At 41.7% G+C, this 26,516-nt stretch overlaps 1 protein-coding gene and 1 long non-coding RNA gene across 5 annotated transcripts in view; one reads left to right on the top strand and one right to left on the bottom strand.

The window, feature by feature from the left end:
* Window positions 1-14,150, top strand: part of LOC124137820 (unconventional myosin-Ic-like) — a 107,658-nt gene extending 93,508 nt beyond the window's left edge. For 3 of the 4 annotated variants that reach the window (XM_048385357.1, XM_046504283.2, XM_046504285.2), the window contains 8 exons: window positions 641-734; window positions 1,576-1,646; window positions 3,129-3,270; window positions 5,082-5,152; window positions 6,567-6,602; window positions 9,268-9,368; window positions 9,972-10,071; window positions 13,083-14,150. In XM_048385357.1, coding sequence (XP_048241314.1) covers window positions 641-734; window positions 1,576-1,646; window positions 3,129-3,270; window positions 5,082-5,152; window positions 6,567-6,602; window positions 9,268-9,368; window positions 9,972-10,071; window positions 13,083-13,103 — 636 coding nt within the window. In that variant the 3' untranslated portion in view covers window positions 13,104-14,150. The remainder of the gene's footprint in view (window positions 1-640; window positions 735-1,575; window positions 1,647-3,128; window positions 3,271-5,081; window positions 5,153-6,566; window positions 6,603-9,267; window positions 9,369-9,971; window positions 10,072-13,082) is intronic. The other variant, XM_046504287.2, reaches the window with a different exon arrangement.
* A 4,938-nt stretch (window positions 14,151-19,088) lies between these two features.
* LOC125374433 lies at window positions 19,089-19,382 on the bottom strand. The gene is made up of 2 exons (XR_007218592.1): window positions 19,245-19,382; window positions 19,089-19,200 (listed from the first exon to the last, which is right to left on the bottom strand). It is a non-coding gene; the product is annotated as an uncharacterized LOC125374433 (long non-coding RNA).
* Window positions 19,383-26,516: the final 7,134 nt, after the last annotated feature.

The following is a 26,516-nucleotide window of genomic DNA, read 5'->3' as shown; positions in this document are numbered from 1 at the left end:
TATAAATTTTATAAATTTTTATTTTTTACGTTTCCATGGCAATAAGTTGGATTTAAGTTTTAATATAGGGTGGGTTCACTTATGGAGTATAACAAATAAACTGTTAAATATTTTCTTGCCAAACATTGCATGTCTATATATAAAGCACATACTGAACTGGTGACATTTGATATTATGGAGTTTTAGAAATGTTTATTTTAGAATTTCCATTGCAGCTATTTTAACATGGGCTAAGAGAAATGTTGGGTCAGTTACCTGGTTACCAATGGGCGGGGGATATAGATGACTTTGTCTACTATACGCTTGTTTTGTTATTGTTTCTTGTAATTTGTCATTTGGTTGCATAAAACAACAACACAGAAACACACTTGTTTTACTTTCCATTTCATATGGATGCGACCATGGTGGATCTTTTGTGGATAAGCAATGTATGCTTCTTCAAGAACATTCAACTCTTGACTCATTACATTCATAATTGCACATTTACTTGTGGTTACTTTACAGACAGCTGCTGGAGGGATATGTCATCTTTCTGATGACTCTTGTTTAAGTTTTTTCTAAACAAACTAGTGTTGGTTTGTTTGTTCATTAACTTTAATGAATTTGGATGACCTGTATTGATGAAGGACTTGTCGTTCAGTTCCAGCAGAAGGTTGTAGCAGAGAAGTTGTTCAAGGGAAAGAAGGAGTCGTACCCCTTCAGTGTGAAGGACCCCTTCATTGACAGCCGACTGGGTGAGATACATGTCCATGTATGCCTTTGTTTAGCCAGGGCGGTCGGGTAGCCTAGTGGTTAAAGCGTTCGCTCGTCATGCCGAAGACCCGGTTTCGATTCCCGACATGGGTACAATGTGTGAAGCCCATTTCTGGTGTCCCCCGCCGTGATATTGTTGGAATATTGCTAAAAGCGGCGTAAAACCATACTCACTCACTCACTCACTCACTCACTCACTCACTCACTCACTCACTGATATACAGTTATCTGACAATAGTTTACACCACAATATACGGACCCCAGATTTTAGAGAACACCAACAAAATGGAGGTTTATTCCTGTAACAAGACTTGCTATGTCTGGGTTTGATTTCCACATGGGTACAACGTGTGAAGCCCATTTCTGGTGTCCCCCGCCGTGATATTGCTGGAATATTGCTAAATGCGGCATAAAACCATACTCACTTGCTCACTCTAATTCTTACAAAGTACCATTGGCTTACAGTAATGTTGCTTGATAGTAAAACTTGATCTTAAAGTACAGCCCTTTTGGGACTGGAATATTGCTAAAAGCGTTGTGGGGGGCGGTCGGGTAACCTAGTGGTTAAAGCGTCTGCTCGTCACGCCGAAGACCCGGGTTCGATTCCCGACATGGGTACAATGTGTGAAGCCCATTTCTGGTGTCCCCCGCCGTGATATTGCTGGAATATTGCTAAAAGCGGCGTAAAACCATACTCACTCACTCACTAAAAGCGTTGTAAAACCTCACTCACTCAGGGCTGTATTACGCGTCACCTCACTTCATCATAAAGCCCTTCCGATTTTTTGAAAACTGTGATTTACTAAGCTTTTGGTTCTGCAGCTGCCCACCACGAGTCGCTGAAGAGTGGGATGTTCGACATCAACCTGAAGCAGCCCAATGAGACAGTCAGGGTAGGTGGCTGAGCTTACGTTTAAAATATTCCTGGCCTTAGGCATCATTAAAAGAAAATTCTCATTTCTGCATTTTACAAAAAAAATATTTCTGCCTTGGCATTTATCCTGACATATTGTGTGTAGCATCTTTTCACACTCGTAATAAGATCCTCTACAGATTCCTAGAAAGTGAGCAATGAAAATTGTTCTGAAATTTTTATTATTTTTTTGTTGTTTAACGCCGCATTCAGCAATATTTCATCTATATGATGGCGGTCTGTAAATAATTGATTCTAGATCAGACAATCCAGTGATTGACATGAGCATCGATCCACGAAATTGGGATACCATGACATGCATCAACCAAGTCAGCAGTCTGACCACCCGATCCTGTTAGTCGCCTCTTACAACAAGCATAGTCGCCTTTTACGGCAAGCATGGGTTGCTGAAGACATATTCTACCCCGGATCTTCATCTGAAAAATGTAATCACTATACATTAAACACTTTACATATTTCCTGGTAGTTGGTATCAACTTCAATGGTAGACTCCCCGAAACAAAGGTACATATATGGGACTGTTTCATCTTCACGACAACTATCCGTGATAGGTTTTGTGCATTGTAGCTCAGTAGGCCAAGTGGTGACTTGAAACCTACAACAACGTTTAGATTTCCATTTTTACAAAAACTGCGTGGTAACTTTTAACATGAACAAATAGAAGCTGCCTGTTAAAATGTACAATAAACCCTTGGGGATTCAAGGCTAGAATTGACTGCCTCTGTGGTGTAGTGGTTGAACGTCTACCCGGAGAGCGGGAGGTTCGGCCGCGTCATACCAACAGACGTTAGATGATGGTACTTGTTACCCTGTCTGGTGCTCGGCATTAAGGGGCTAAAACAAGGACTGATCGGCTCGGAGTCAGTATACAGTAACAGTATTCATGTTAAACTGCGGCTTGGTATCTCAGTGAGCTAGCACTATGAATCGGCATCAGTCCGGACTAGTACAAGCAGCCACACACACACACACGCATGCACGTCACTATATAAGTGCAATAATCTTAGACGGGACATTAAACCCAATTTCACCTCACCTCACCAGGCTAGACTTTGCCTCTTGGAACCAATGCTGGTCATAAGAGTTGACTTGATAGATCAGGTGGTAGGGCTCAGAGACTTCATTGATGCTTGTCAACCTACCCCGATGGCATGGACCGCTGCTCATAACATCAATCACTGGCTTGTCTGGTCCAGACTCGATTAATAGCAGGCTGCTGTCCTATATCTGGAATATTGCAGCTTCGAACACACAATCACAAGCACAGTGAAACAGATTCCAAGTACTATTCCCAGTGAAATCATCTTTAGTGTCCAGCAATTGGTCATTGGTGCTTATTAATATTTATTTAGTTTTACAGAGACACAGGGTTTCAGTGTACATCATGTTTCCCTGATTATGTGGATTAACCCTGCTTACTCTCGTACTTGTGGTGTTCCAGTATTGTGCAGCAGTCAGCAAGTATGATCGTCATGGTTACAAGCAGCGAGCAAGAATCCTCATCGTCACAGACAAGAATGTTTATGTTCTTAACGAGAAGGACTTCAAGGTGAAGGACAAACTGTCCTACTCTCAAATAACAGGTACCGTAACTATCAGTCTTGATTGGTGTTAGAATGACTGTATACACTTAGTCCTCCATTTGGGGCCACGGATGGCCCAGTCGTCTAAGGCGCAGCAATTCTCTGTGCAGAGTTGCGTCCCTTGGACACGCCAGAAACCTATGTTTGTTGGTTTGAATCCCGGTTCAGCCTGATTATGTTTCTAGGTTTGTCAGCACCAAACCTGTGCTCGTTGGTTTCACCAAAGTGGTAAACGTCTAAGACCTCCATCACTTCGGGCTTTCCTCCCACATCAAGCTGACACGCCGTGATATAACTACAATACTGTTAAAAGCAGGGTTAAACTCAACTCACTCACTCACTAGTCCTCCATTTGAGGGACACTGCCTCCGTGGTCTAGTGGACAGAGCGTCTGCCCGGAGACTGCCTCCGTGGTCTAGTGTATAGAGCATCTGCCCGGAGACCACCTCCATGGTCTAGTGGACAGAGCCTCTGCCCGGAGACCGCCTCCATGGTCTAGTGTATAAAGCATCTGCCCGGAGACCGCCTCCATGGTATAGTGTATAGAGCGTCTGCCCGGAGACCGCCTCCGTGGTCTAGTGTATAGAGCGTCTGCCCGGAGACCGCCTCCGTGGTCTAGTGGATAGAGCGTCTGCACGGAGACTGCCTCAGTGGTCTAGTGTATAGAGCGTCTGCCCGGAGACTGCCTCTGTGGTATAGTGTATAGAGCGTCTGCACGGTGACTGCCTCTGTGGTCTTGTGTATAGAGCGTCTGCCCGGAGACCGCCTCCGTGGTCTAGTGTATAGAGCGTCTGCACGGAGACTGCCTCTGTGGTCTAGTGTATAGAGCATCTGCCCGGAGATTGCCTCTGTGGTCTAGTGTATAGAGCATCTGCCCGGAGACTGCCTCTGTGGTCTAGTGTATAGAGCATCTGCCCGGAGACCGCCTCCATGGTCTAGTGTATAGAGCGTCTGCCCGTAGACTGCCTCCATGGTCTAGTGGATAGAGCGTCTGCCCGGAGACCGCCTCCATGGTCTAGTGTATAGAGCGTCTGCCCGGAGACTGCCTCTGTGGTCTAGTGTATAGAGCATCTGCCCGGAGACTGCCTCTGTGGTCTAGTGTATAGAGCATCTGCCCGGAGACTGCCTCTGTGGTCTAGTGTATAGAGCATCTGCCCGGAGACCGCCTCCATGGTCTAGTGTATAGAGCGTCTGCCCGGAGACCGCCTCCATGGTCTAGTGTATAGAGCGTCTGCCCGGAGACTGCCTCCGTGGTCTAGTGTATAGAGCGTCTGCCCGGAGACTGCCTCTGTGGTATAGTGTATAAAGCGTCTGCCCGGAGACCGCCTCCATGGTCTAGTGGATAGAGCGTCTGTCCGGAGACTGCCTCCGTGGTCTAGTGGATAGAGCGTCTGCCCGGAGACTGCCTCTGTGGTCTTGTGGACAGAGCCTCTGCCCTGAGACTTGTCTCATGATCTAGTGGTAGAGCGTCAATATACTGTGTCTGAGTGGGTTATCCATGTTAAACTGTGGCATGGTATTTCAGTATGGAACGGCAAAACCAAACAAACTTGATGAGGAGATCAATGTAAATTTTAAAGAAATTCTTAGAATTGGATTCAAATCTTTAAACCAGAAATACATGCTATTTCTAGTATTCCATGCAGGCGGGAATGTTTTAGAACATTTATAAAATTCGAAACTAATTATCTGCATGTATCAAAAACATATCCCCTCCACAGCTGCCAATCTTTTTGGAAAGTGTGCTTTATTCACAAGAAGATATGGTTGTTTTTTAATCCGAACATGTAGTATGTCTGTTTCCGCTGCAGGAATCCACGCCAGCCCCTACACTGACGGTTTGTTTGTCGTGGTCGTCTCACTCGCAGAGAACGGGTCAAAGGTAGAACAAATTTCTCTTTCTTGAACCCTAAGTTGGGAAGTTTTAAAATATTTATATAGATATGAAGTAAATGCCATCCTTGAAGAATTGTTTAGTTTAATCTCTGACAAGTTCTTGTTTCTTGTAGTTGATGCCTCTGTAAGATGGATGTAATGTGTGATGATGATTAGGTGTGCTCCCAGTCCCGTGTGATCCTGCGTACCTATAGATACATAGCGTATGTCTTGTTGCACTTTGTTACAGATGTAGCATTTAAATTGTGACCATTGTTTATAAACAACCAAGGGGCATGGGTGGCCCAGTCGTCTAAGGCGCCGCGATTTGCTGTGCAGAGTTGCGTCCCTTGGGCACGCCAGAAACCTATGATTGTGGGTTCGAATCCCAGTTCGCCCCAATTATGTTTCTAGGTTTGTCAGCACCATACCCGTGCTCGTGGGTTTCACCAAAGTGGTAAACGTCTGAGACCTGCATCACTTCGGGCTTTCCATCCACAAGCTGACACGCCGTGATATAACTGGAATACTGTTAAAAGCGGCGTTAAATCAACTCACTCACTCACTCACTTATAAACAACCAAGTACCATATTCAGCCTGATCAATTGGTCAAGAGAATTCATTTGTGTAAATATCAATATTTAAACATTATATTTAATGAATGACTAGAATCAGTACCAGACCAACTATGTTTATCATCCCAAACTGTATCCCACGGGAGATATCGCTTGGGTGAGATCAAGCGATATCTACATTGTAGATATCGCTGCAATGAAATTGCATCACAATGCTTTGCAGACCATTGTGACGTCATTGGTTACCATGATGTCACAATCAAATGACATCACTAATGGCTCTGCTACTGAAGCTGTTAGCAGTACTTTTTACACTTAAGACACTGCTTATTACTGTCTACAAATTGAAAAAGTTGGAAGAATGATGTTGGATGATAAAAAAAATCTCACCCGAGTGTCTTTTGATATCAAATATATCAACACTCGTTGATAAAAGTGGAAAAACTCCTCTACAGGCTTTGGATTTTTTCCACTTTTATCAACTTGTGTTGATATAATTGATATCAAAAGACACTCAATTCTTTATTTAAATAACATCTTGAAGAATAAAATATAAAAATCTTGATATTATTTCTCATTCCCACCTACAGACCCTGAATTTTCACATATTTGTTTGCGAACCAACAAATGAAAAAAATTGTGTTTGTCTTCATGTTTCCTGCCTAATTATGGTAGTGTATGACAATATAACTATGACAGATGGAATATGGTACTTGTCATCAGTTATCTCCCTTGCTACATTAGCGTGTTATCTGAGGTAGGTTATCGTATAATGTCTTATGGAACTTATGATAATGTCATTATTTCCTTGGATATTTACAACTTCCATATTTATGTCCACTAAGTGTGAACCGGAGGATGATGACACGGAGGCCCACAAGGTTTGAGCCGCGATATTGTCCAACTAGTGTTGCATGGAGAAAGGCCATTGAAAGACATGGAGGCCTAGATTACATGCTGGAATGAACTGCTGCTATATCAGTGTTGATATGGAATTTTAGTTTGGAAATATGTTTAGTTTGTTTTATTCTACAACGCCCAATTCCAATGTTGTTAAGTTCAACAGAGGCAATTTGGATACTTTCACAAATACTGTTATATTTTTGTTTGGTTTGGATATGATTTAAATGTAGAACATTTCTCATCTGATGCTTCATATGTCTGCATGAACTGCTGTAGATAATCTTATTACACCTGCAACATTTGACCTACGCTTGTGCCTGCTTCCTTTGTTTCATTAGCTAAGCTACTCTTGCATGTACTCTTGGACCTGGCGTGGAAGATGTTGTGTTATTCAACTGCTTTATGTCTTACCGTGCCTGTGGACATGCTTTGTTTCGGCTTTTTTCATGTTTCTTTGTTGTCTTTACTACGTCTACTTGTTTTACATCTGTCCATGCTCGTTCTCTCACCTGCCCCCTCGCCTGTCCCCTCAGCTGTCCCCTCACCTGTCCCCTTGCTTGTCCCCTCGCCTGTCCCCTCACCTGCCCCCTCGCCTGTCCCCTCACCTGTCCCCTCGCCTGTCCCCTCACCTGTCCCCTCACCTGTCCCCTCGCCTGTCCCCTCGCCTGTCCCCTCGCCTGTCCCCTCACCTGTCCCCTCGCCTGTCCCCTCCGTTCCCCCCTCACACCTGTCTCATCATCCCCCCTTCATCCCTCATACCTTTCCCCATCACCTCCCCCCACCACACCTGTCCTCACTCCTGTCCCCTCACCTCACACCCCCTCACACCTGTCCCCTCACCTCACACCCCCTCACACCTGTCCCCTCACCTTTCCCCTCGCCTGTCCCCTCACCTGTCCCCTCGCCTGTCCCCTCACCTGTCACCTCACCTTTCCCCCCTCACAACTGTCTCACCCCTCCCCACACACACACACCTTCATCCCTCATACCTTTTCCCATCACCTCCCCCCACCACACCTGTCCTCAACACCTGTCCCCTCACCTTTCCCCCCTCACTCCTGTCCCCCCCTCACTCCTGTCCCCTCACCTCACACCCCCTCACACCTGTCCCCTAGCCTTTCCCCCTCACACTTCTTCGCACCTGCCTCCACACTTGTCCTCAAATTGTCTTTGAGTACCTAGGCAGGATTCAGTTTTTGGCCACCAATCTTCTTGCACTTGTCCCAGTGTCGTGTCAGCCTTGGTTGTTGCATGTTGTAATATTGGTCTTTCTACATCCCAGAGAAGAATCAATTCTATTGTTGTCGGTGAAAAGATGTAATGTTTCCATGAGTAGCTGACCTTTGTTAGACACATTGTCATCATTGCCATCTTCAGATTCTTGGTTAGAATTGGGCTTGAGCAATCCATGCTTGTCATAAGAGGCGACTAATGGGATTGGGTAGTCAAGGTCGCCGACTTGGTTGATGCATGTCATCGTATTCCAATTGCTTAGATCAATGCTCATGATGTCAATCACTGGATTGTCTGGTTCAGACTCAATTATTTCCAAACCGCTGTCATACAGCTGGACTATTGCTGAGTGCAGCATTTAACAACAAACAAACAAATATTGCCATCTTCAGCTACCTATATGCATGTCAGCAGGTTTTCAATTAACATTCTTTCACTCAATCATCTTTGTACAAAGCTTCATAACAATTCTTTCCTGGCAGTTTCTGTCATAAGTGCAAATTAACATTAACACTTTCTTACAATGTATATAAGATTAAGAGCATGTATCACCTGCTTCGAAGTGTGGCTGCTTGACCATATATAACATTCCAATGGATGTATCCGAGCATCACTGAAGCTAATCTTTATGACCCAACCCATTGTTTCTCAGCCACCATACACTTTTTCGGTCTCCCAGGGGCGGTCGGGTAGCCTAGTGGTTAAAGCGTTCACTCGTCAATCCGAAGACCCGGGTTCGATTCCCGACATGGGTACAATGTGTGAAGCCCATTTCTGGTGTCCCCCGCCGTGATATTGCTGGAATATTGCTAAAAGCGGCGTAAAACCATATTCACTCACTCGCTCTTCGGTCTCCCAGCCATGTTGCACAGTGATGTGAGATGCCACATTTGTTATAGAGAGTTGTGTTCCTTACCTGTGTCAGGATCCACTGTCCAGGGTTTAAATCCCAGATTTGCCCTGATCGTAATTCTCAGCCTGTTAGCACTGTACAATTCTCCCCATCAAACATTGCCTATCCCCATTTTCTGATTCCCCCATAAGGAAATACCCCTTGAAGATTTAGGGTTAGCACTGGCCCCCAGCAACCTATGTGGTTGTAAGAAGTGACATATGATAAATGGATCGGATGTCAAGCACCGTGATTTGGTCATCAGACCCGTATGGCATGGGTTTCTGCCTACAACATGAATCTCTCGAATGTCTGATCCAATCGCTGGATTGCCTGGTCCAGACTCAATTATTTCCTTTATTTCATAGTTCAAGTGTGGCATCAATCAATGAAGCAACAAACACAACTTTCTCCCTCGATAAAATCCATTCCTAGAATCAGCGTCAGTGATATTTTGATAGATCCATTGAGCAACGATGCCTGTGGTTGGACCGTTGTTAAGTATGTCTGTCTTTTAGGGGGATCTGATACTCCAGAGTGACTACGCTATTGAGGCCATCACCAAGATAGCCATGGCTGGCAACAAGGTTGACGTTGTCAAGGTCGCCACAGAAGGAAGGTGAGACTGTATTTCTTGGCTTATCTATGATATATCCCACTGTCACAATCCAGGGGGTACATAGAGAAATGATATGACTTGGTTGTCTCCTGTAGGAATTCCGAACCCATGAAGATACAGGATAGAAAAGGTCTTCAGCAACCCATGCTTGCTGTAAAAGGTTACTATGCTTGTCGTAAGAGGCAACTAACGGATTGGGTGGTCAGACTTGCTGACCGCCGTCATATATACAGACCACCAACGTATAGCTGGAATATTGCTGAGTGCAAACAAATAAATGTAGGAATTCCGGGGCAGATACGTCCCCTTGTCCTCCATGCTGGTGTTGATATCTGTTAAGCTTGTCTTGACATACCTGTCTGTTTTCCAGCGACCCGTGAAGATCTGGGGTAGGATAGGTCTTCAACAACCCATTCTTGCTGTAAAAGGCGACTATGCTTGGCGTAAGAAGCGACTAATGGGATCGGGTGGTCAGGCTCGCTGACTTGGTTGACTTGGTTGGATCGATGCTCATGATATCAATCACTGGATTGTCTGGTCCAGACTGGATTATTTACAGACCCCCGTACAAACGAACAAACCAACCAACCAAATGTTTTCCAGCATCAACCATGACCTGGCCAGTGGTAAGCAGGGTTGTATCGAGTTCACCAAGGGTCAGATCTACAGCATCAAAAAGGGCAAGAATGGACAGCTGTGTGTGGTGAGTACATTACACTTCTTCATCATCGCTGAAACACCACCTCGATCTGTGGTCAAACGTTTGCATGGACGTCATGGTCTGACTGTACCTGCCCTAGTGTATGGCCTAAGATATGGGGGGTCTATTGAATCAGAATATTACAACTTGTCTTGATGAGCTGCATCATCCTTGCTTAAATTACCTTGATCAAGTTAATCATCGCATTTTAAACCTCACCGTGATGAAGTCAGCCATTTAAGTTTAAACCTTTCCTTGATGGGTCGGATGTCTAAGTTTTACTAAGCTTCATAAACTGAGTCATCTTAGTTCAGTTCTGTTTCATTGTTTAAGTCCTCCCTTTCTAGGGTCTATCAACATTAAGTGCTCCCTTTCTAGAGTCTATCAACATTAAGTCCTCCCTTTCTAGAGTCTATCAACATTAAGTCCTCCCTTTCTAGAGTCTATCAACATTAAGTCCTCCCTTTCTAGGGTCTATCAACATTAAGTGCTCCCTTTCTAGAGTCTATCAACATTAAGTCCTCCCTTTCTAGAGTCTATCAACATTAAGTCCTCCCTTTCTAGAGTCTATCAACATTAAGTCCTCCCTTTCTAGGGTCTATCAGTATTAAGTCCTCCCTTTCTAGAGTCTATCAACATTAAGTCCTCCCTTTCTAGGGTCTATCAACATTAAGTCCTCCCTTTCTAGAGTCTATCAACATTAAGTCCTCCCTTTCTAGAGTCTATCAACATTAAGTCCTCCCTTTCTAGAGTCTATCAACATTAAGTCCTCCCTTTCTAGGGTCTATCAGTATTAAGTCCTCCCTTTCTAGAGTCTATCAACATTAAGTCCTCCCTTTCTAGGGTCTATCAACATTAAGTCTTCCCTTTCTAGAGTCTATCAACATTAAGTCCTCCCTTTCTAGAGTCTATCAACATTAAGTCCTCCCTTTCTAGAGTCTATCAACATTAAGTCTTCCCTTTCTAGAGTCTATCAACATTAAGTCTTCCCTTTCTAGAGTCTATCAACATTAAGTCCTCCCTTTCTAGGGTCTATCAACATTAAGTCCTCCCTTTCTAGAGTCTATCAACATTGAGTCTTCCCTTTCTAGGGTCTATCAACATTAAGTCTTCCCTTTCTAGAGTCTATCAACATTAAGTCCTCCCTTTCTAGGGTCTATCAACATTAAGTCCTCCCTTTCTAGTCAATCTTATTGCTTTATCCTTCCCTTAATGAAGTCAGCCATTTTAGTTGGAACATTATCTTGATGAAGTAAACCAGTTAGTACTTCTGAAGTTTTAAATGTTTCTTGCAAATTTTGAAAAGAATTGTGTCAAGCGGTATTGATGACCGTGGCACAGGATAGGTTGAGTTGTCCCAGCCACTCCCTGCCTCACCCTACAAACATTGACAACATTTAACAGAAGCCATTAGTCTTCTTGACTGAAATATTGCTCAGTCACGTACACTGAACCCAACCCAACAAATGGCAGATGAATGTAAAGGGGGTATAATACATTTCCTGTGAAGCAAGGTTTTCAGGAACTTTAGAATATTTATTTCAGGTGGCAATCGCCTCCGTTGAAAATGTGTCAGCGTTACTATGGTATCAATAGATGTGTTTTTAACTTGTGATCATCAAATGAGGAGGTGTTTAAATAGAGTCTCGTCACACCCTGCCAGTGCCACTCCTGCAGCTTCCGCCCCACACGGCTCTATCTCTCTCTCTCTCTCTCCATCTCCCTCCCTCTCTCTCTCTCTCTCTCTCTCTCTCTCTCTCTCTCTCTCTCTCTCTCTCTCTCTCTCCCCCTCTCTCTCTCTTTCTCTCTCTCCATCTCCCTCCCCATTTCTCTCTCTCTCTCTCTCTCCATCTCCCTCCCCATTTCTCTCTCTCTCTCTCTCTCTCCATCTCCCTCCCCATTTCTCTCTCTCTCTCTATCTCTCTCTATCTCTCTCCATCTCCCTCCCCATTTTTCTCTCTTTCTCTCTCTTTCTCTCTCTCTCCCTCTCTCTCACTCTCTCTCTCTCTCTCTCTCTCTCTCCTCCCCATTTCTCTCTCTCTCTCTCTCTCTCTCTCCATCTCCCTCCCCATTTCTCTCTCTCTCTCTCTCTCTCTCTCTCTTTCTCTCTCTCTCCCTCTCTCTCACTCTCTCTCTCTCTCTCTCTCTCTCTCTCCTCCCCATTTCTCTCTCTCTCTCTCTCTCTCTCCATCTCCCTCCCCATTTCTCTCTCTCTCTCTCTCTCTCTCCATCTCCCTCCCCATTTCTCTCTCTCTCTCTCCATCTCCCTCCCCATTTCTCTCTCTCTCTCCCTCTCTCTCTCTCTCTCTCCTCCCCATTTCTCTCTCTCTCTCTCTCTCCATCTCCCTCCCCATTTCTCTCTCTCTCTCTCTCTCTCTCCATCTCCCTCCCCATTTTTCTCTCTCTCTCTCTCTCTCTCTCTCTCCATCTCCCTCCCCATTTCTCTCTCTCTCTCTCTCTCTCTCCATCTCCCTCCCCATTTCTCTCTCTCTCTCTCTCTCTCTCTCTCTCTCCATCTCCCTCCCCATTTCTCTCTCTCTCCATCTCCCTCCCCATTTCTCTCTCTCTCTCTCTCTCTCTCTCTCTCTCTCTCTCTCTCCATCTCCCTCCCCATTTCTCTCTCTCTCTCTCTCTCTCTCTCCATCTCCCCATTTCTCTCTCTCTCTCTCTCTCTCTCCATCTCCCTCCCCATTTCTCTCTCTCTCTCTCTCTCCATCTCCCTCCCCATTTCTCTCTCTCCATCTCTCTTTCTCTCTCTCTCTCTCCATTTTTTTTTCTCCCTCTCCATCTCTCTCTCTCTCTCTCCCTATCGCTCTCTCTCCCTCTCTCTATCTCTCTCCCTCTCTCTCCCTCTCTCTAGCTTTCTCTATCTCTCTCTCCCTCTCTCTATCTCTCTATCTCTCCCTCTCTCTCTCTATCTCTCTATCTGCCTCTCTCTCTCTCTCTCTCTCTCGCAAAAAGCAACGTAAAACCATACTCACTACATACTTTTACAAGGTTTTGTTTCTTTGCAGGTTGCCCCACCATTGAAGTAACAACATTGCCATGGAAACCACTTCACAGAATGTCATGGAAACACCATGAGGAGAACTTTCACGTATCAGAAAATATGCAACTGTTTTGTTCAGTGAACAGATTATGCAGTCAGCTATCCCCTTCAACTTGGCACTCTTTTTTTATAAGTACCAGCTAAATAAATATGCATTTACAAAAGGGACCTAACAGGCGGACAATCACTTATGGATGTGTGCAGATGCTTTTGAAACCATTTCATGCCCCGTTATTGTGATAACCTGATACTGCCCTATATATTGATGTATGTACCAAATCTAAGTGGGCCTTATTATATATATATCGATGCCTAATACCATATCATTATCAAGCTTCCATTGTTCCATGTCAGCATAAACTTGGTTATCTTCCCCTCAGTTTCAGCATTTCACCACTAGAGGGCAGTGCTTTGGCAGACATTGTTGTCAAACTGTACTGAAGAATTAATTTGCAAAAAACCTTTGATTGTTAACTTTTGCATGTTATTATTTCAAAACAAAACATATACAAAGGCAGTATTTTGTTCATTTCTCAGCTGAAAGCTTATATTTAAAAAATATGGTCTTCAGAATTATATTTTTCTCTAAAGTATGGCTGGGATGAGTCCAAATTTACTATGTGGGTACCAACCCCCTACTTCCTGACCCTACCTGGGTACCTGCTGTAGGTCTCAGAGATGGGTACAAAATGTCCATTTGGTAACTGTTTGATCATCGCTCTGGCAAAAAGTATTTAGACAAACTACAAAACGATCTTATCGTGCATACACTGAAGTTGACTTAAGCTTTGTCTTTATTTAAGAATATTTAAGTCAGAATGAATGCATGAATAGCATTGAGAAGTGCAAGCAATCGAGACCTGTAGTGTATTCACGGATAATTTTGGTCATTAAAGTACCTATCATGGGGTACCCAGGTCCGGGTAGTCCTGGGGGTACCCGGGTCCTACTCAGTACCCACCCGACCCGAGAACAAGAGTTACTCATCCCAGCCCTACTAGGGGGCACGGGTGGCCAAGTCGTCCAAGGCGCCGCGATTCGCTGTGCAGAGTTGCGTCCCTTGGGCACGCCAGAAACCTATGACTGTGGGTTCGAATCCCGGTTCGCCCTGATTATGTTTCTAGGTTTGTCAGCACCATACCCGTGCTCGGGGGTTTCACCGAAGTGGTAAACGTCTGAGACCTGCATCACTTCGGGCTTTCCTCCCACATTAAGCTGACACGCTGTGATATAACTGAAATACTGTTAAAAGCGGCGTTAAACCCAACTCACTCACTCACACACCCAGCCCTACTGTGTGGGCAGAAAACTAACAGTTTAGACAAGAAAGATTCTTTCTTTTTTGATTCTTGTTCCATTAAAATCACATTCATCTGGAAAAAAATTATGCACCATCCGTTTTGTTTTTTAATTTCATATATCTATCCCAAACTTCCATGTATCTTTTTTTAAATATTTTACATTGATATCATTTTTCTGCATGACTAATATACCATGTAGTTCTCCAGACAAGGGATTACAAAAACACTTTGTTTCTCAAGATGGCCGTACTGACGTATATAATGCAATGATGTAGAGAAAATGACTGATGGGAATATCAAGTAACTCTTGGCATATTACACTTACAAAACTTTTATTAGATCGTCTATTTTGGTTTCTGTATTTCAGTGTGATTTTTTTATGTTTTTTCATCAGGAAGTAAGGGCTATTTCACATGGAAATAGTAAGTGGTGCCTTACGTTTTCTTGTGTATATGAAAATATTAAAACTCATAATTTTTGAAACCAGATATTTTCCCTGACAAAACCAAAAATGTATTTCCTTGAAATCAAAACATTGTTTTATGTTTTAAAAAACCTGATTGAATAACGAGAAACGTTTTTGTTTTTTTCACCTAACCTAAGAATATAGCCTTGAAACTTTTGAATAAATTGTTTACAGAACCTAGGAGACCTCAGTGAATTATTTATGTTAAATCAAACCTTTCATGTCACAAAATTGTTGGCCACAACTAAACATGACAGATTAACTATAGCAATATGAAAAAAATCCCATGTTCCTTAACTTCTTTTTGAATATATTTTTTTGAATCTGATAAACAGTCATCTTAGTGCCAAAACATTTCTATATTTTCATTTATTGTTTTTTATAGGTCCATTGAAATATTCTGATATTCACTCCCTGAGATTCCCTAGATGTTAGGGTGGCATGGGTGGCCCAGTCATCTCAGGCGCCGCGATTTGCCGTGCAGAGTTGCATCCTTTGGGCACGCCAGAAACCTATGATTGTGGGTTCGAATCGATCCGGGTCTCCCCGATTATGTTTCTAGGTTTGTCAGCACGATACCCATGCTCGTTGGTTTCACTGAAGTGGTAAACGTCTTAGACCTGTATCACTTCGGCCTTTCCTCCCACATTAAGCTGACACGCCGCGATATAACTGGAATACTATTAAAAGCGGCGTTAAAGCCAACTCCCTCACTCACCCTAGCAGTTAGATGTATGTTTTCTCTGACAATACGCAGAATTTTGCCAGTTTTTGACTTGTGATATTATTTATATGTTGTCTGTTGTATATATACCTATATCAATATACTTGATATGCTTGCTAGAGCCAGGCTGTGTTAGAGGCTAATGGAGGTATAGCGATTGTGATAGATGTTGCGCTATGAGGAGCTTTTCTGTGGGATATATAGTTATTGAATATACATGATCTTCAAACAATATAAGCATTTTGTCCGAGGAAACTCATACTACTTTCGGACCCTTCCATGAGAAAAGTGTTTCCATATTGTCCCAACATGACCATGAAACGGAAAACGGGGACCGTCTCATGAACGCCGTGTCATGAATTGAGATGATGTTTCTTTTCTATGTACCGAGGTAACAGTTTAGTTTTCTGTATACAGGGGATCAAGGGTGGCCCAGTTGTCTAAGTGCTGCAATTCATGTGCAGAGTTGTGTCCCTTTGGGCATGCCAGGAACCTGTAATCGGGGGTTCAAATCCCATTACTCCCCAGTTATGTTTTACGTTTGTCAGCACCGTGCTCGTGGTTTCACCAAAGTGGTGAACGTTTGAAATCGGCACCAATTCAGGATTTTCTCTCACATTAACCTGAGATATAACTGGAATACTGTCAAAATGGTGTTAAACCCAACTCACCCACTCACTCGCTTTTATATGATCACATGACAAACTATTAAAACTAGAGATTCAGGAAATATTGTGATATTTAATTCCTTTCATTTCTTCAGGTCTCGACTGAATGATTTGCTAATGAAGATCCCTTCTACCTTAGACTATTTGATACATGAATCTGATTTGCAAAGCAGTCTTGTCACTAGAGGGTGTCATTTTTTTCTGTAACCATGACAACATACATGATGGTTACTAGGTAACTGTTTTTATTGATTAATACATATTGTGTACCGGCATAGCATGCCGTGTATCATGTACGCCTTATGAATTGTGAATACCTTTTCTCGCCTTTTGTTTGTCATTGATATTTTGTATATATTTTGTGACTGATCAATTTTTTAAGTGTCACAACTGGAGTGCTAGAAACATTATTTATTTATATATGTATACTATATATATATATATATATGCATCATGTGGATTGTGTTTATTATTCATACGCAAAAATGTTTTAGTGAAAGTTTTATGAATATATATGTATTTGTTTATGTATCATGCCTTGCTTATATCAGCTAGATTATTTTGACACTGTTTGCTGTATTTTCTGAACTGGATGTTTATTTTCATAGCTATGGAATCTGAAACCTTGTGATATTGTTGCCGTATATATCCGCGGGGCATAGATGCATGATGGGAGATCTGAGAGTGTATGTCATTGTATACAAATTCCATATTCCTACAGTCAAACACCGTTGTGTCGAACTTTGATCTGTCAAACTTGCGATTTGAATCAAAGTAAAGCTTGATCCCTGATTATTCCTTCTTTATTCGTCATTAATTAACCTCGGTGTCGAATCGGATGTCGCGAAGTTACGATTGTCGGTTGTCGAAGTGTTTAATCCAATCCCAAACACGTACTTCCAGCGCAAATTTACTCTGATAAGACGATCTCGGCACGTCTCATCGGTCATCACGGTTCAGTTAACAAGGCTTAGCTGGAAATCTCTATTGCTTTGAGTTCAGTGTGTCACAGTAATACCGGAGCTCCAGATATGCTTTTGGTGTTGTGGTTATTTTACCCATGCATTTTAAAATCAGTGGGTATCAGTAATTCTATCTGGGTATTCCAATTTCTGTTACCCACTAGTTTTTACACATGTGGGTATTTAAGTTAAATATTTAAAAACACTATTCAACTAGTCCCTGCAAACTGGTGTCGTGTAGGTTCGAGAGCTTTATAGGACCCAAAAATAGCACGATACTTCCACAAGAAAGTGTGATGGCAAATGATCATGATGTAACTGTCATCGTAGAGTTTGGCAAGGTTGACGGAATGTCCGTTTATAATTTCAAAATAAGTTGCTGATTTGCTAATCGAATACGCAGGGTTACTTCACAATATTTTGATGATACGCACAAATTTTATTTTTGTAGCGTATCTGTAATGTTCGTTGCTTATTTGATACGCTTGGATTTTATTTTACTGCTTATTTCTGATGCGTATTTTACGCAAATACGCAGCTTATCTGGAGCTCTGCAGTAATACCTAACTTCAAAAAAACATTGATGTGGTTCTGGGATTAACAGGTCATTTGATCAACACCAAGCGCAGGAGTGATTGGAGTCATGTGATTGTCACATGTTTAACTTGTGATTACAAATTGTGGAATGTGTAACGGATAAGGATTTGCGTTGGTAGTATTTTTGTTTCATGGGTGCTATTAAATGAAGGATAGATACCAAAATGAATCAGTGCGGTTAGCAGCTCGTCTGAACAGTCTTCTGAAGGACCTAGTAGTTCTGTGAGGATAACTGGAATAGCTGGTCTACCACTATAAAATTAGCAGTAATATCGATTGAGACCAAATATGAATGTGTGAGTGAGAATGGTTTTACGCCGCTTTTAGCAATATTCCAGCAATATGAAGCAGTAACGGTAGTTAAGCAGGGATCTAAAACTACATCGCACATTGACCCTCTAAACACATTGTCAGCATGGATTAAGAGGTCGGCAATGATAAAGGAGGCATTCCTTCAATATATGTATGCTACGTTATTTTTTGGTTGTGTCAAACCATGAATAACTTAAAGTATTTATATAGGTCCCTTGTACTTTGACACAGCAGTGTTTAACACAGCAGTGTTTGACTTACTTGTATATCTACTATATACACTACAGAATCCACCAGGGCCAACTAACTTACATGGTAAATGTTTAGTGAGTAGTTTTTAGAGCCAAAATGACCCCAGCCAATGTAGAAATAGAGAGTGACAGTAATTTGATGGTGGGATGGCACAGTAGGGAGTGTCACACATCACCTGGTTCAGATCCGTGTTTCCCGATACCAGGAGACATATACACAGGACAGCCCAGTTACTGTAGGTCTTAATGTGATGTCTGTGTAAGCTTGCAGCATTTAGCCAAGGTATAAGCTAAATGCTGATCAGGGCAGTGTAAACCCAAATCACTTACTTTGGTTTAAACAGGTTACATTGTATTGAGTTCTGTTACTTACTAGTTTGGTTTAAACAGGTTACATTGTATAGAGTTCTGTTACTTACTAGTTTGGTTTAAACAGGTTACATTGTATAGAGTTCTGTTACTTACTAGTTTGGTTTAAACAGGTTACATTGTATAGAGTTCTGTTACTTACTGGTTTGGTTTAAACAGGTTACATTGTATAGAGTCAATTCACATCATTCATATTTTCTAGGGCTAAATTTGTCACATCAGCTGACATTCAACCATTTTTTGAATCAGAATTTATTGCATGAAATTAGAAAAAAACTATGTTTTTTTCTTTTATATTCTGGAGGGTTTTTTAACAAAAAGATTGTGTATTCTTTCAAGGAGTAGTAATGTATCCTATATGTTCTATGTCCTATGGTGTCCTGAACTATTTGTCCTAGGGTGTCTTGTACTATTGGTCCTAGGGTGTCCTGTACTATTGATCCTAGGGTGTACAGTACCATTGCTTCTACAATGTACCTGTTGGTCCTAGGGTGTCCAGTACCATTGGTCCTAGGGTGTCCTGTACTATTGGCCCTAGGGTGTCCAGTACCATTGGTCCTAGGGTGTCCAGTACCATTGCTTCTACAATGTCCCTGTTGATCCTAGGGTGTCCAGTACCATTGGTCCTAGGGTGTCCAGTACCATTGGTCCTAGGGTGACCTGTACCATTGGTCCTAGGGTGTCCAGTACCATTTGTCCTAGGGTGTCCTGTACTATTGGTCCTAGGGTGTCCAGTACCATTGGTCCTAGGGTGTCCTGTACCATTGGTCCTAGGGTGTCCTGTACCATTGGTCCAAGGGTGTCCAGTACTATTGGTCCTAGAGTGTCCAGTACTATTGGCCCTAGGGTGTCCTGTACCATTGGTCCTAGGGTGTCCAGTACCATTTGTCCTAGGGTGTCCTGTACTATTGCTTCTACAATGTCCCAGTTGGTCCTAGGGTGCTCTGAACTATTGGTCCTAGGGTGTCCAGTACCATTGGTCCTAGGGTGTCCTGTACCATTGGTCCAAGGGTGTCCAGTACTATTGGTCCTAGAGTGTCCAGTACTATTGGCCCTAGGGTGTCCTGTACCATTGGTCCTAGGGTGTCCAGTACCATTTGTCCTAGGGTGTCCTGTACTATTGCTTCTACAATGTCCCAGTTGGCCCTAGGGTCTTCTGTACCATTGGTCCTAGGGTGTCCAGTACCATTGCTTCTACAATGTCCCAGTTGGTCCTAGGGTGTCCTGTACCATTGGTCCTAGAGTGTCCAGTACTATTATCCCTAGGGTGTCCTGTACCATTGGTCCTAGGGTGTCCAGTACCATTTGTCCTAGGGTGTCATGTACTATTGGTCCTAGGGTGTCAAGTACCATTGCTTCTACAATGTCCCAGTTGGTCCTAGGGTGCCCTGTACTATTGGTCCTAGGGTGTCCTGTACCATTGCTTCTACAATGTCCCAGTTGGTCCTAGGGTGCCCTGTACTATTGGTCCTAGGGTGTCCTGTACCATTGGTCCTAGGGTGTCTTGTACTATTGGTCCTAGGGTGTCCAGTACCATTGCTTCTACAATGTCCCTGTTGGTCCTAGGGTGGCATGTTCTGATGTCAGTTGATAGACATGAACATGAGGACCATTAAGCTGTTCAATCAAGTATGTCAACTGTGTTTCCTTATATTTGGTGTTTTACTTATGTAAATGGTGCATTTGAAAAAGATAATATCAGAGTTTGATGTTATTTATTTATCATAACCAGGTTTCATACATTTTTATCATGTAATCAGTATGAAGAACTATATCATATTTTTACATATCAAATATTCCATATCAATTTAGTTTTAGTGAAAGCTTTATTCTTGGTGCTGTGCAGTTTCAGAAGCAGCTGGTAAAGAAACAGATGTTTATACCAGTGAAAATTCTAGTACATTAGTGAATTGTTGATTTGTTTCCTCAGCAGCTGGCAGACAATAAAGTTAAGGACCAATCAATTGTTTTCATATGACCATAATTAGTCTGTCATGTCATGGCGGATTAGGACCGCCTCCGTGGTCTAGTGGTAGAGCGTCCGCCCGGAGAGGGGAAGGTCCGGGGTTCGATCCCCGACCGCGTCATACCAAAAGACATTAAAAGATTGTACTTGTTGTTACCCTGTCTGGCGCTCGGCATTAAGGGGTTAAAACAAGGACTGGTCGGCTCGGAGTCAGTATACTGTGTCAAAGTGGGGTATTCATGTTAAAATGCGGCATGGTATCTCAGTGAGGTAGCACTATAAATCGGCATCAGTCCGGACAAGTACAAGCAGCCACACACACACGTACATGCACGTCGCTATATAAGTGCAATAATCTTGGACGTGATGTCAAACCCCATTTCACCTCACCTCACCTCATGGCGTATTAACTATTGTAATATGAAAGATCTGGTGGCCCTTAACATTTTTAGAGTAGAATACAAAACACTAACACTTCATCCTACCGGGTACCCCTTCTACAACTAGTGGTATGATACTGGTAACTAATGTCAGCCACAGACGCTTCAGGTAGTTGTTGCTGAGAATCCCTTTACTGCTATGTGCCTCATTCTACAACTTGTGGTATGACTCTTGTATATTGTATCAACCTCTGACATTTCAGCTGCCTTTAGCACAGAAAGCTTATTCTTAAGGATGTCACCTAAGGGCTATCTTCCAATATGATATATAGCAAAACTTGGTTCAAGATACAATAGGGGGCACGGGTGGCCCAGTCATCTAAATCGCTGTGATTTACTGTGCAGAGTTGCATCCCTTGGGCAAGCCAGAAACCTATGATTTTGGGTTCGAACCATGGTTCGCCCTGATTATGTTTGAGACCTGCATCACTTCGGGCTTTCCTCCCACATTAAGCTTACCCGCCTTGATATAACTGGAATACTGTTAAAAGCGGTGTTAAACCCAACTCACTCACTCACTCAAGATACAATACGTGTCATGATACTTAATTTGCAGCATTTTTGTGTGAAGTTTTATGTTTCATATGCATCGGAACTAGTTAAAAGGCTTGAAACATCCTGAATACCTTGACTCCTATTTGAAAATAAAAATGTCTCATTCCATTAATCCTGGAGTGTCAACATAAGTACTTTCTGTTATTAATTATATCAAATTGCAAAATACATTAGATGTGCCCCCTAACTGAACAAGTTGAATTTGAACGAATGGTCCATGTGAAAAACGATACAGGATTAAAATATGAATCAATACAAATTATCGAAAAGTCAGGTAAATGTGTATCGCGAATCAAATCGTCTGAGAATATTAAGGCTGCATCAATGTATTGATGAATTGTGACATCCCTGCTCATTCTACGATTAGTATGTCAAGAGTAGTACTGATGGTGTTCATTATATTTCTAACAAGCCCATCGCCATCATCTCTGAAACTCAAACTTACAAGAGGGTTGATATTTTTTTAACGCCTTAACTTACGTTTGTCTCATGCTTGTGACAATGTGACAGCTGGATTATCTAGTCAGAGATGGGAACATCACGATGTATTTACTGTTATGAGTTGTATGTATATTCTTGTGTTGTTATTATTTCAGATATTTTATATCATGTTAAATATACTCCGGACCAGTGAGTTCAGTATGTCGGCCATATTCCTCACAACTTCTGTACATACCGTATTCCATGTAATAAGCGTCCAGGGCGCTCTCAAAATTAGAAATAGGGGGCTCTTGTTAGAATATTATTTTGGTGAAAAATAAACAAGAGTTGAAAGACAATAAATTTTGTGGTTTATGTTGACAGCCTAAAATGTTTATATACGACAGATATATTTTTCCAGAATTTAATTGTCCATAATTAAGAGACATATAACACACGAGTGCGTACTATACACGAATAAATAAGTCGTGTGTACATTGATCAATCGAAAGGGGTGCTAATTGGGATTGTTCACGAGCCAATATAATAGCAAATATCGCCGTGGGCGCTTATTAGAGCGGGGTGCTTATTACGTGGAATACGGTACTGACCATTTCATACCCTGGGTGTGTGGGGAGAAGGGTTGTTTTTTCGGTCACAGATAATTTCTCTGTTAGGAGACGAACATTATTTATTTTAATGAAGAGGATTTATGGATGTCAACTTCTTTACTTTGAGGAGTACTGTATTCGACATAAAAAGTGCCAAGGGCACTCTCAAAATTAGAAATAGGGGGCTCTTATTAGAATATAATTTTGGTGAAAAAAAACAGAGTTGAAAGATTGTAAATTTCTCAGTTTATGTACCAGAAATGATACTAAAAAAAGTCTGTGCGTATTATACACGACAGATATATTTTTTTCAGAATTTAATTGCCAATAATTAAGGGTACATATAACACACCAATAAATAAGTCTTGTGTACATTGATCATTCGGAAGAGGTGCTAATTGGGTTTGTTCACTTGCCAATATATTGGGCAAATATCAATGTGGGTGCTCATTAGGTCAAATACGGTATATACTTACTCCCTCATCAGGTGCATATTCTCCTGATGAGTAAGTATGTCCTCTGACGTTTCCTCATAATAAAGAAGTTGACATCCATAAACTCTCTTCCTTATATGTATCACTTCTAAATGCCTTTTAAAGACTTGATTATATTTTTGTTCACAGGACATTTGTTCAGGACATTAAACGTTATGGAACATTTTATATATTTTTTAAGAACATTGGGCAAAATTAATTTCCTCCAGAATATTCTTGGGAAAAGTATTTGAATCTCAGACCCCACCTTACTTGACAACCCCACCAACCCCCCACACCGCCACACCCCACCCCACCCCCACACGTCAAATGGTCAGTTTCTTATGCTACCCAGCTGGTGCACTGTAGATTCACTCAAAATATGTAGTATCAATGTTTTTCAATAGACATACAAGATGCCAGAATTGTCTCTTATTTTAAAAAATGCTGTTGATAGTGTCCTCTTACTCTTTGTAATGTTAACTTCATATTATTCTTTTGAAGATGTAGGATATATGTGTGAATTTAGTTTCTTTTGAGAAGATTGTACATTTGTATCTGTATTGGTTTGACAGACGGTCACATGACAGACTTCCTATTTGGTCACATGATGGGCTAGTTATATGGTCACATGACCCAGTCCACATATTGTGCATATATACAATACTGACATTTTTTAATATGTTATGACTCCACATTTTATTCTTTTTTTTAAGTTTCTTAAGAATAAAAAAAAATTCTTTTGCCATGTAAAACATTGAGATTGTGCTATAACAAGACTTAACTTGAAATAAGAATAAGAACTTAATAAGATGGCATTGATTATGTTTGATTACAGAAAAAACCTATTCCCCCATAAAACCAATTTTATGTTATATTTTAAGGACAAGGCTTAAGGAGTAGTTTTGCAAAAGTGAAAAGATCAATAAAAATGCTGTGTGTGATTTAAACTACGTTGTAAGACATGTTTGTTTGTAATTTTTTGGTATTTGATTAGTTTCTACATGTAATCGGAAAGTAACCTCTTCAACACAAACAACTGTTTTGTATTTATTTGGCATATTGAAAAGAAATTCTATAGCACAAGACATTAACTTTTTGTCCTTATTTTGATACTGATTGCCATGTTGTAACTTGTATAGAAAATTCTTTTCAGAACAAAACACATTTAGGGATCATGAACTGCGAAAAATGCTTAGAAAATGAATAATGCCCATTTTTAACCTGTAGAGTCCCTCGTTGAGCCCTAATGGTCCCCAGTGATGACAAAGTTAATTAATATTTGAAAAAATACACAGCACTAGTTGGAGATAATAAGATAAATCAGTATTATGATACTTGTTTTTGACAGTGTTTAAAGAACTTATTCAAATTTCCTATGATGTGGACTAGGTCTAAAATACGGCTTGACTCCTCATATGTCTTTTAATAAATGTTTCTTTCTGTTTTTGAGTGGCCCAGCCATCTAAGGTGCTAGAATTCGCTCTGCAGAGTTGCGTCCCTTGGGCACGCCAGAAACCTATGATTGTGAGTTTTAATTCTGGTTCGCCCCGATCATGTTTCTAGGTTTGTCAGCACCATACCCGTGCTCGGGGGTTTCACCAAACGTCTGAGACCTGCATCACTTTGGGCTTTCCTCCCACATTAAGCTGACACGCCGTGATATAACTGGAATACTGTTTAAAACGGCTTTAAATCCAACTCACAAACTCACTCTTTCTGTTTCGCTAATGGGGTGCAGACTGTTGTCAATCAATATTATGGAATGCAGATTGCTGTCAATCAGTATAAAGGTTGTAGATTGCTGTCAATCAATGTAATGGTTTGCAGATTGATGTCAATCAATATAGGGAATGCAGAATGCTGTCAATCAATATAAAGGTTGTAGATTGATGTCAATCAATATATAGGATGTAGATTGCTGTCAATCAATATGGGATCAACTATGAACTTATGACATTTTCTGAATGATTTTGTGTATCCGTCGTCAGCAGGACTCTTTAGTTTCTATGTGTGTGGAAGTATGTCCAACATGGAGAAAAAAATCCCTGGTTGGCAAGGATGAGTTCAATATTGCTATTGCTGTGCCATGCATCTTGTTGGGACATTATGCTACATGTAAATAGCCTGGAGCTTTCACCACTATTTCAAAGCCTGAGTCAGATGTATTACTCAACATTTGAGAGGGATACTCTGCTGTGTCATACTGCTACGTTACTAGAGGACGGCAGCTGGCGTACTTGAATTTTGTACTTACTCCTATTATCTTTACATGAAGCTGAACAGGCTCCAGTTGCATGGCAATATGGGATACTATTTGTATGACATCATCTCCAAGCAGCCAATCACAAAGTCAAGTCACATTTCCATACTCAGATTGACCGCCTCCGTGGTCTTGTGGTAGAGCTTCCAGGATTCGAACCCCAGCCACGTCATATCAAAAGACATTAAAAGATTTTACTTGTTGCACTGTCTGGCGCTCAGCATTAAGGGGCTAAACAAGGATTGGTCGGCTCGGTAGTCCGTATACTGTTACTGAGTGGGGTATTCATGTTAAATGGCGGCATGGTATCTCAGTGGGCTAGCACGATAAAATCGGCATCATTCTGGATTAGTACAAGCAGCCACACCCACACCACACCCACACACACACACACGTGCATATTAAACCCCTTTTCACGTCACCATACTCAGATATCCCTATCGAATGTTGAGTGGTATATTTTCTGGATGTAGTTAGATAATGTCACAGGATGACATCACGCTAGTAGACTTAAGAGTGCTGTGTACGTACAATGTATTGCAATCATTATGTGTCAGAACACTACATGCTATAGTGTGTGGAAACACTGCTTGTGTGCGCTCTGTTCAACACATACTAAATGCATGTGGAAGCATGTACTATATGTGTGTGTGGAAACAAGCTGCATGTTTGGCAAAAACCCGTTTGTGGAAACATACTATATATGTGTGTGGAAACCAGCTATATGTTTGGCAAAAACCCGTTTGTGGAAACATACTATATATGTGTGTAGAAACCAGCTATATGTTTGGCAAAAACCTGTTTGTGGAAACACACTATATATGTGTGTGGAAACCAGCTATATGTTTGGCAAAAAACCGTTTGTGGAAACATACTATATATATGTGTGTGGAAACCAGCTATATGTTTGGCAAAAACCTGTTTGTGGAAACATACTATATATAAGTGTGTGGAAACCAGCTATATGTTTGGCAAAAACCTGTCTGTGGAAACATACTATATATGTGTGTGGAAACCAGCT

The sequence above is a fragment of the Haliotis rufescens genome, unplaced genomic scaffold, assembly GCF_023055435.1.
Source record: "Haliotis rufescens isolate VD_foot unplaced genomic scaffold, xgHalRufe1.0.p SCAF_57, whole genome shotgun sequence".
In the NCBI taxonomy this organism is placed as follows: domain Eukaryota; kingdom Metazoa; phylum Mollusca; class Gastropoda; order Lepetellida; family Haliotidae; genus Haliotis; species Haliotis rufescens.
The sequence above is the reverse complement of the archived record's forward strand: the minus strand, read 5'-3'. Positions and strand labels throughout refer to the sequence as shown.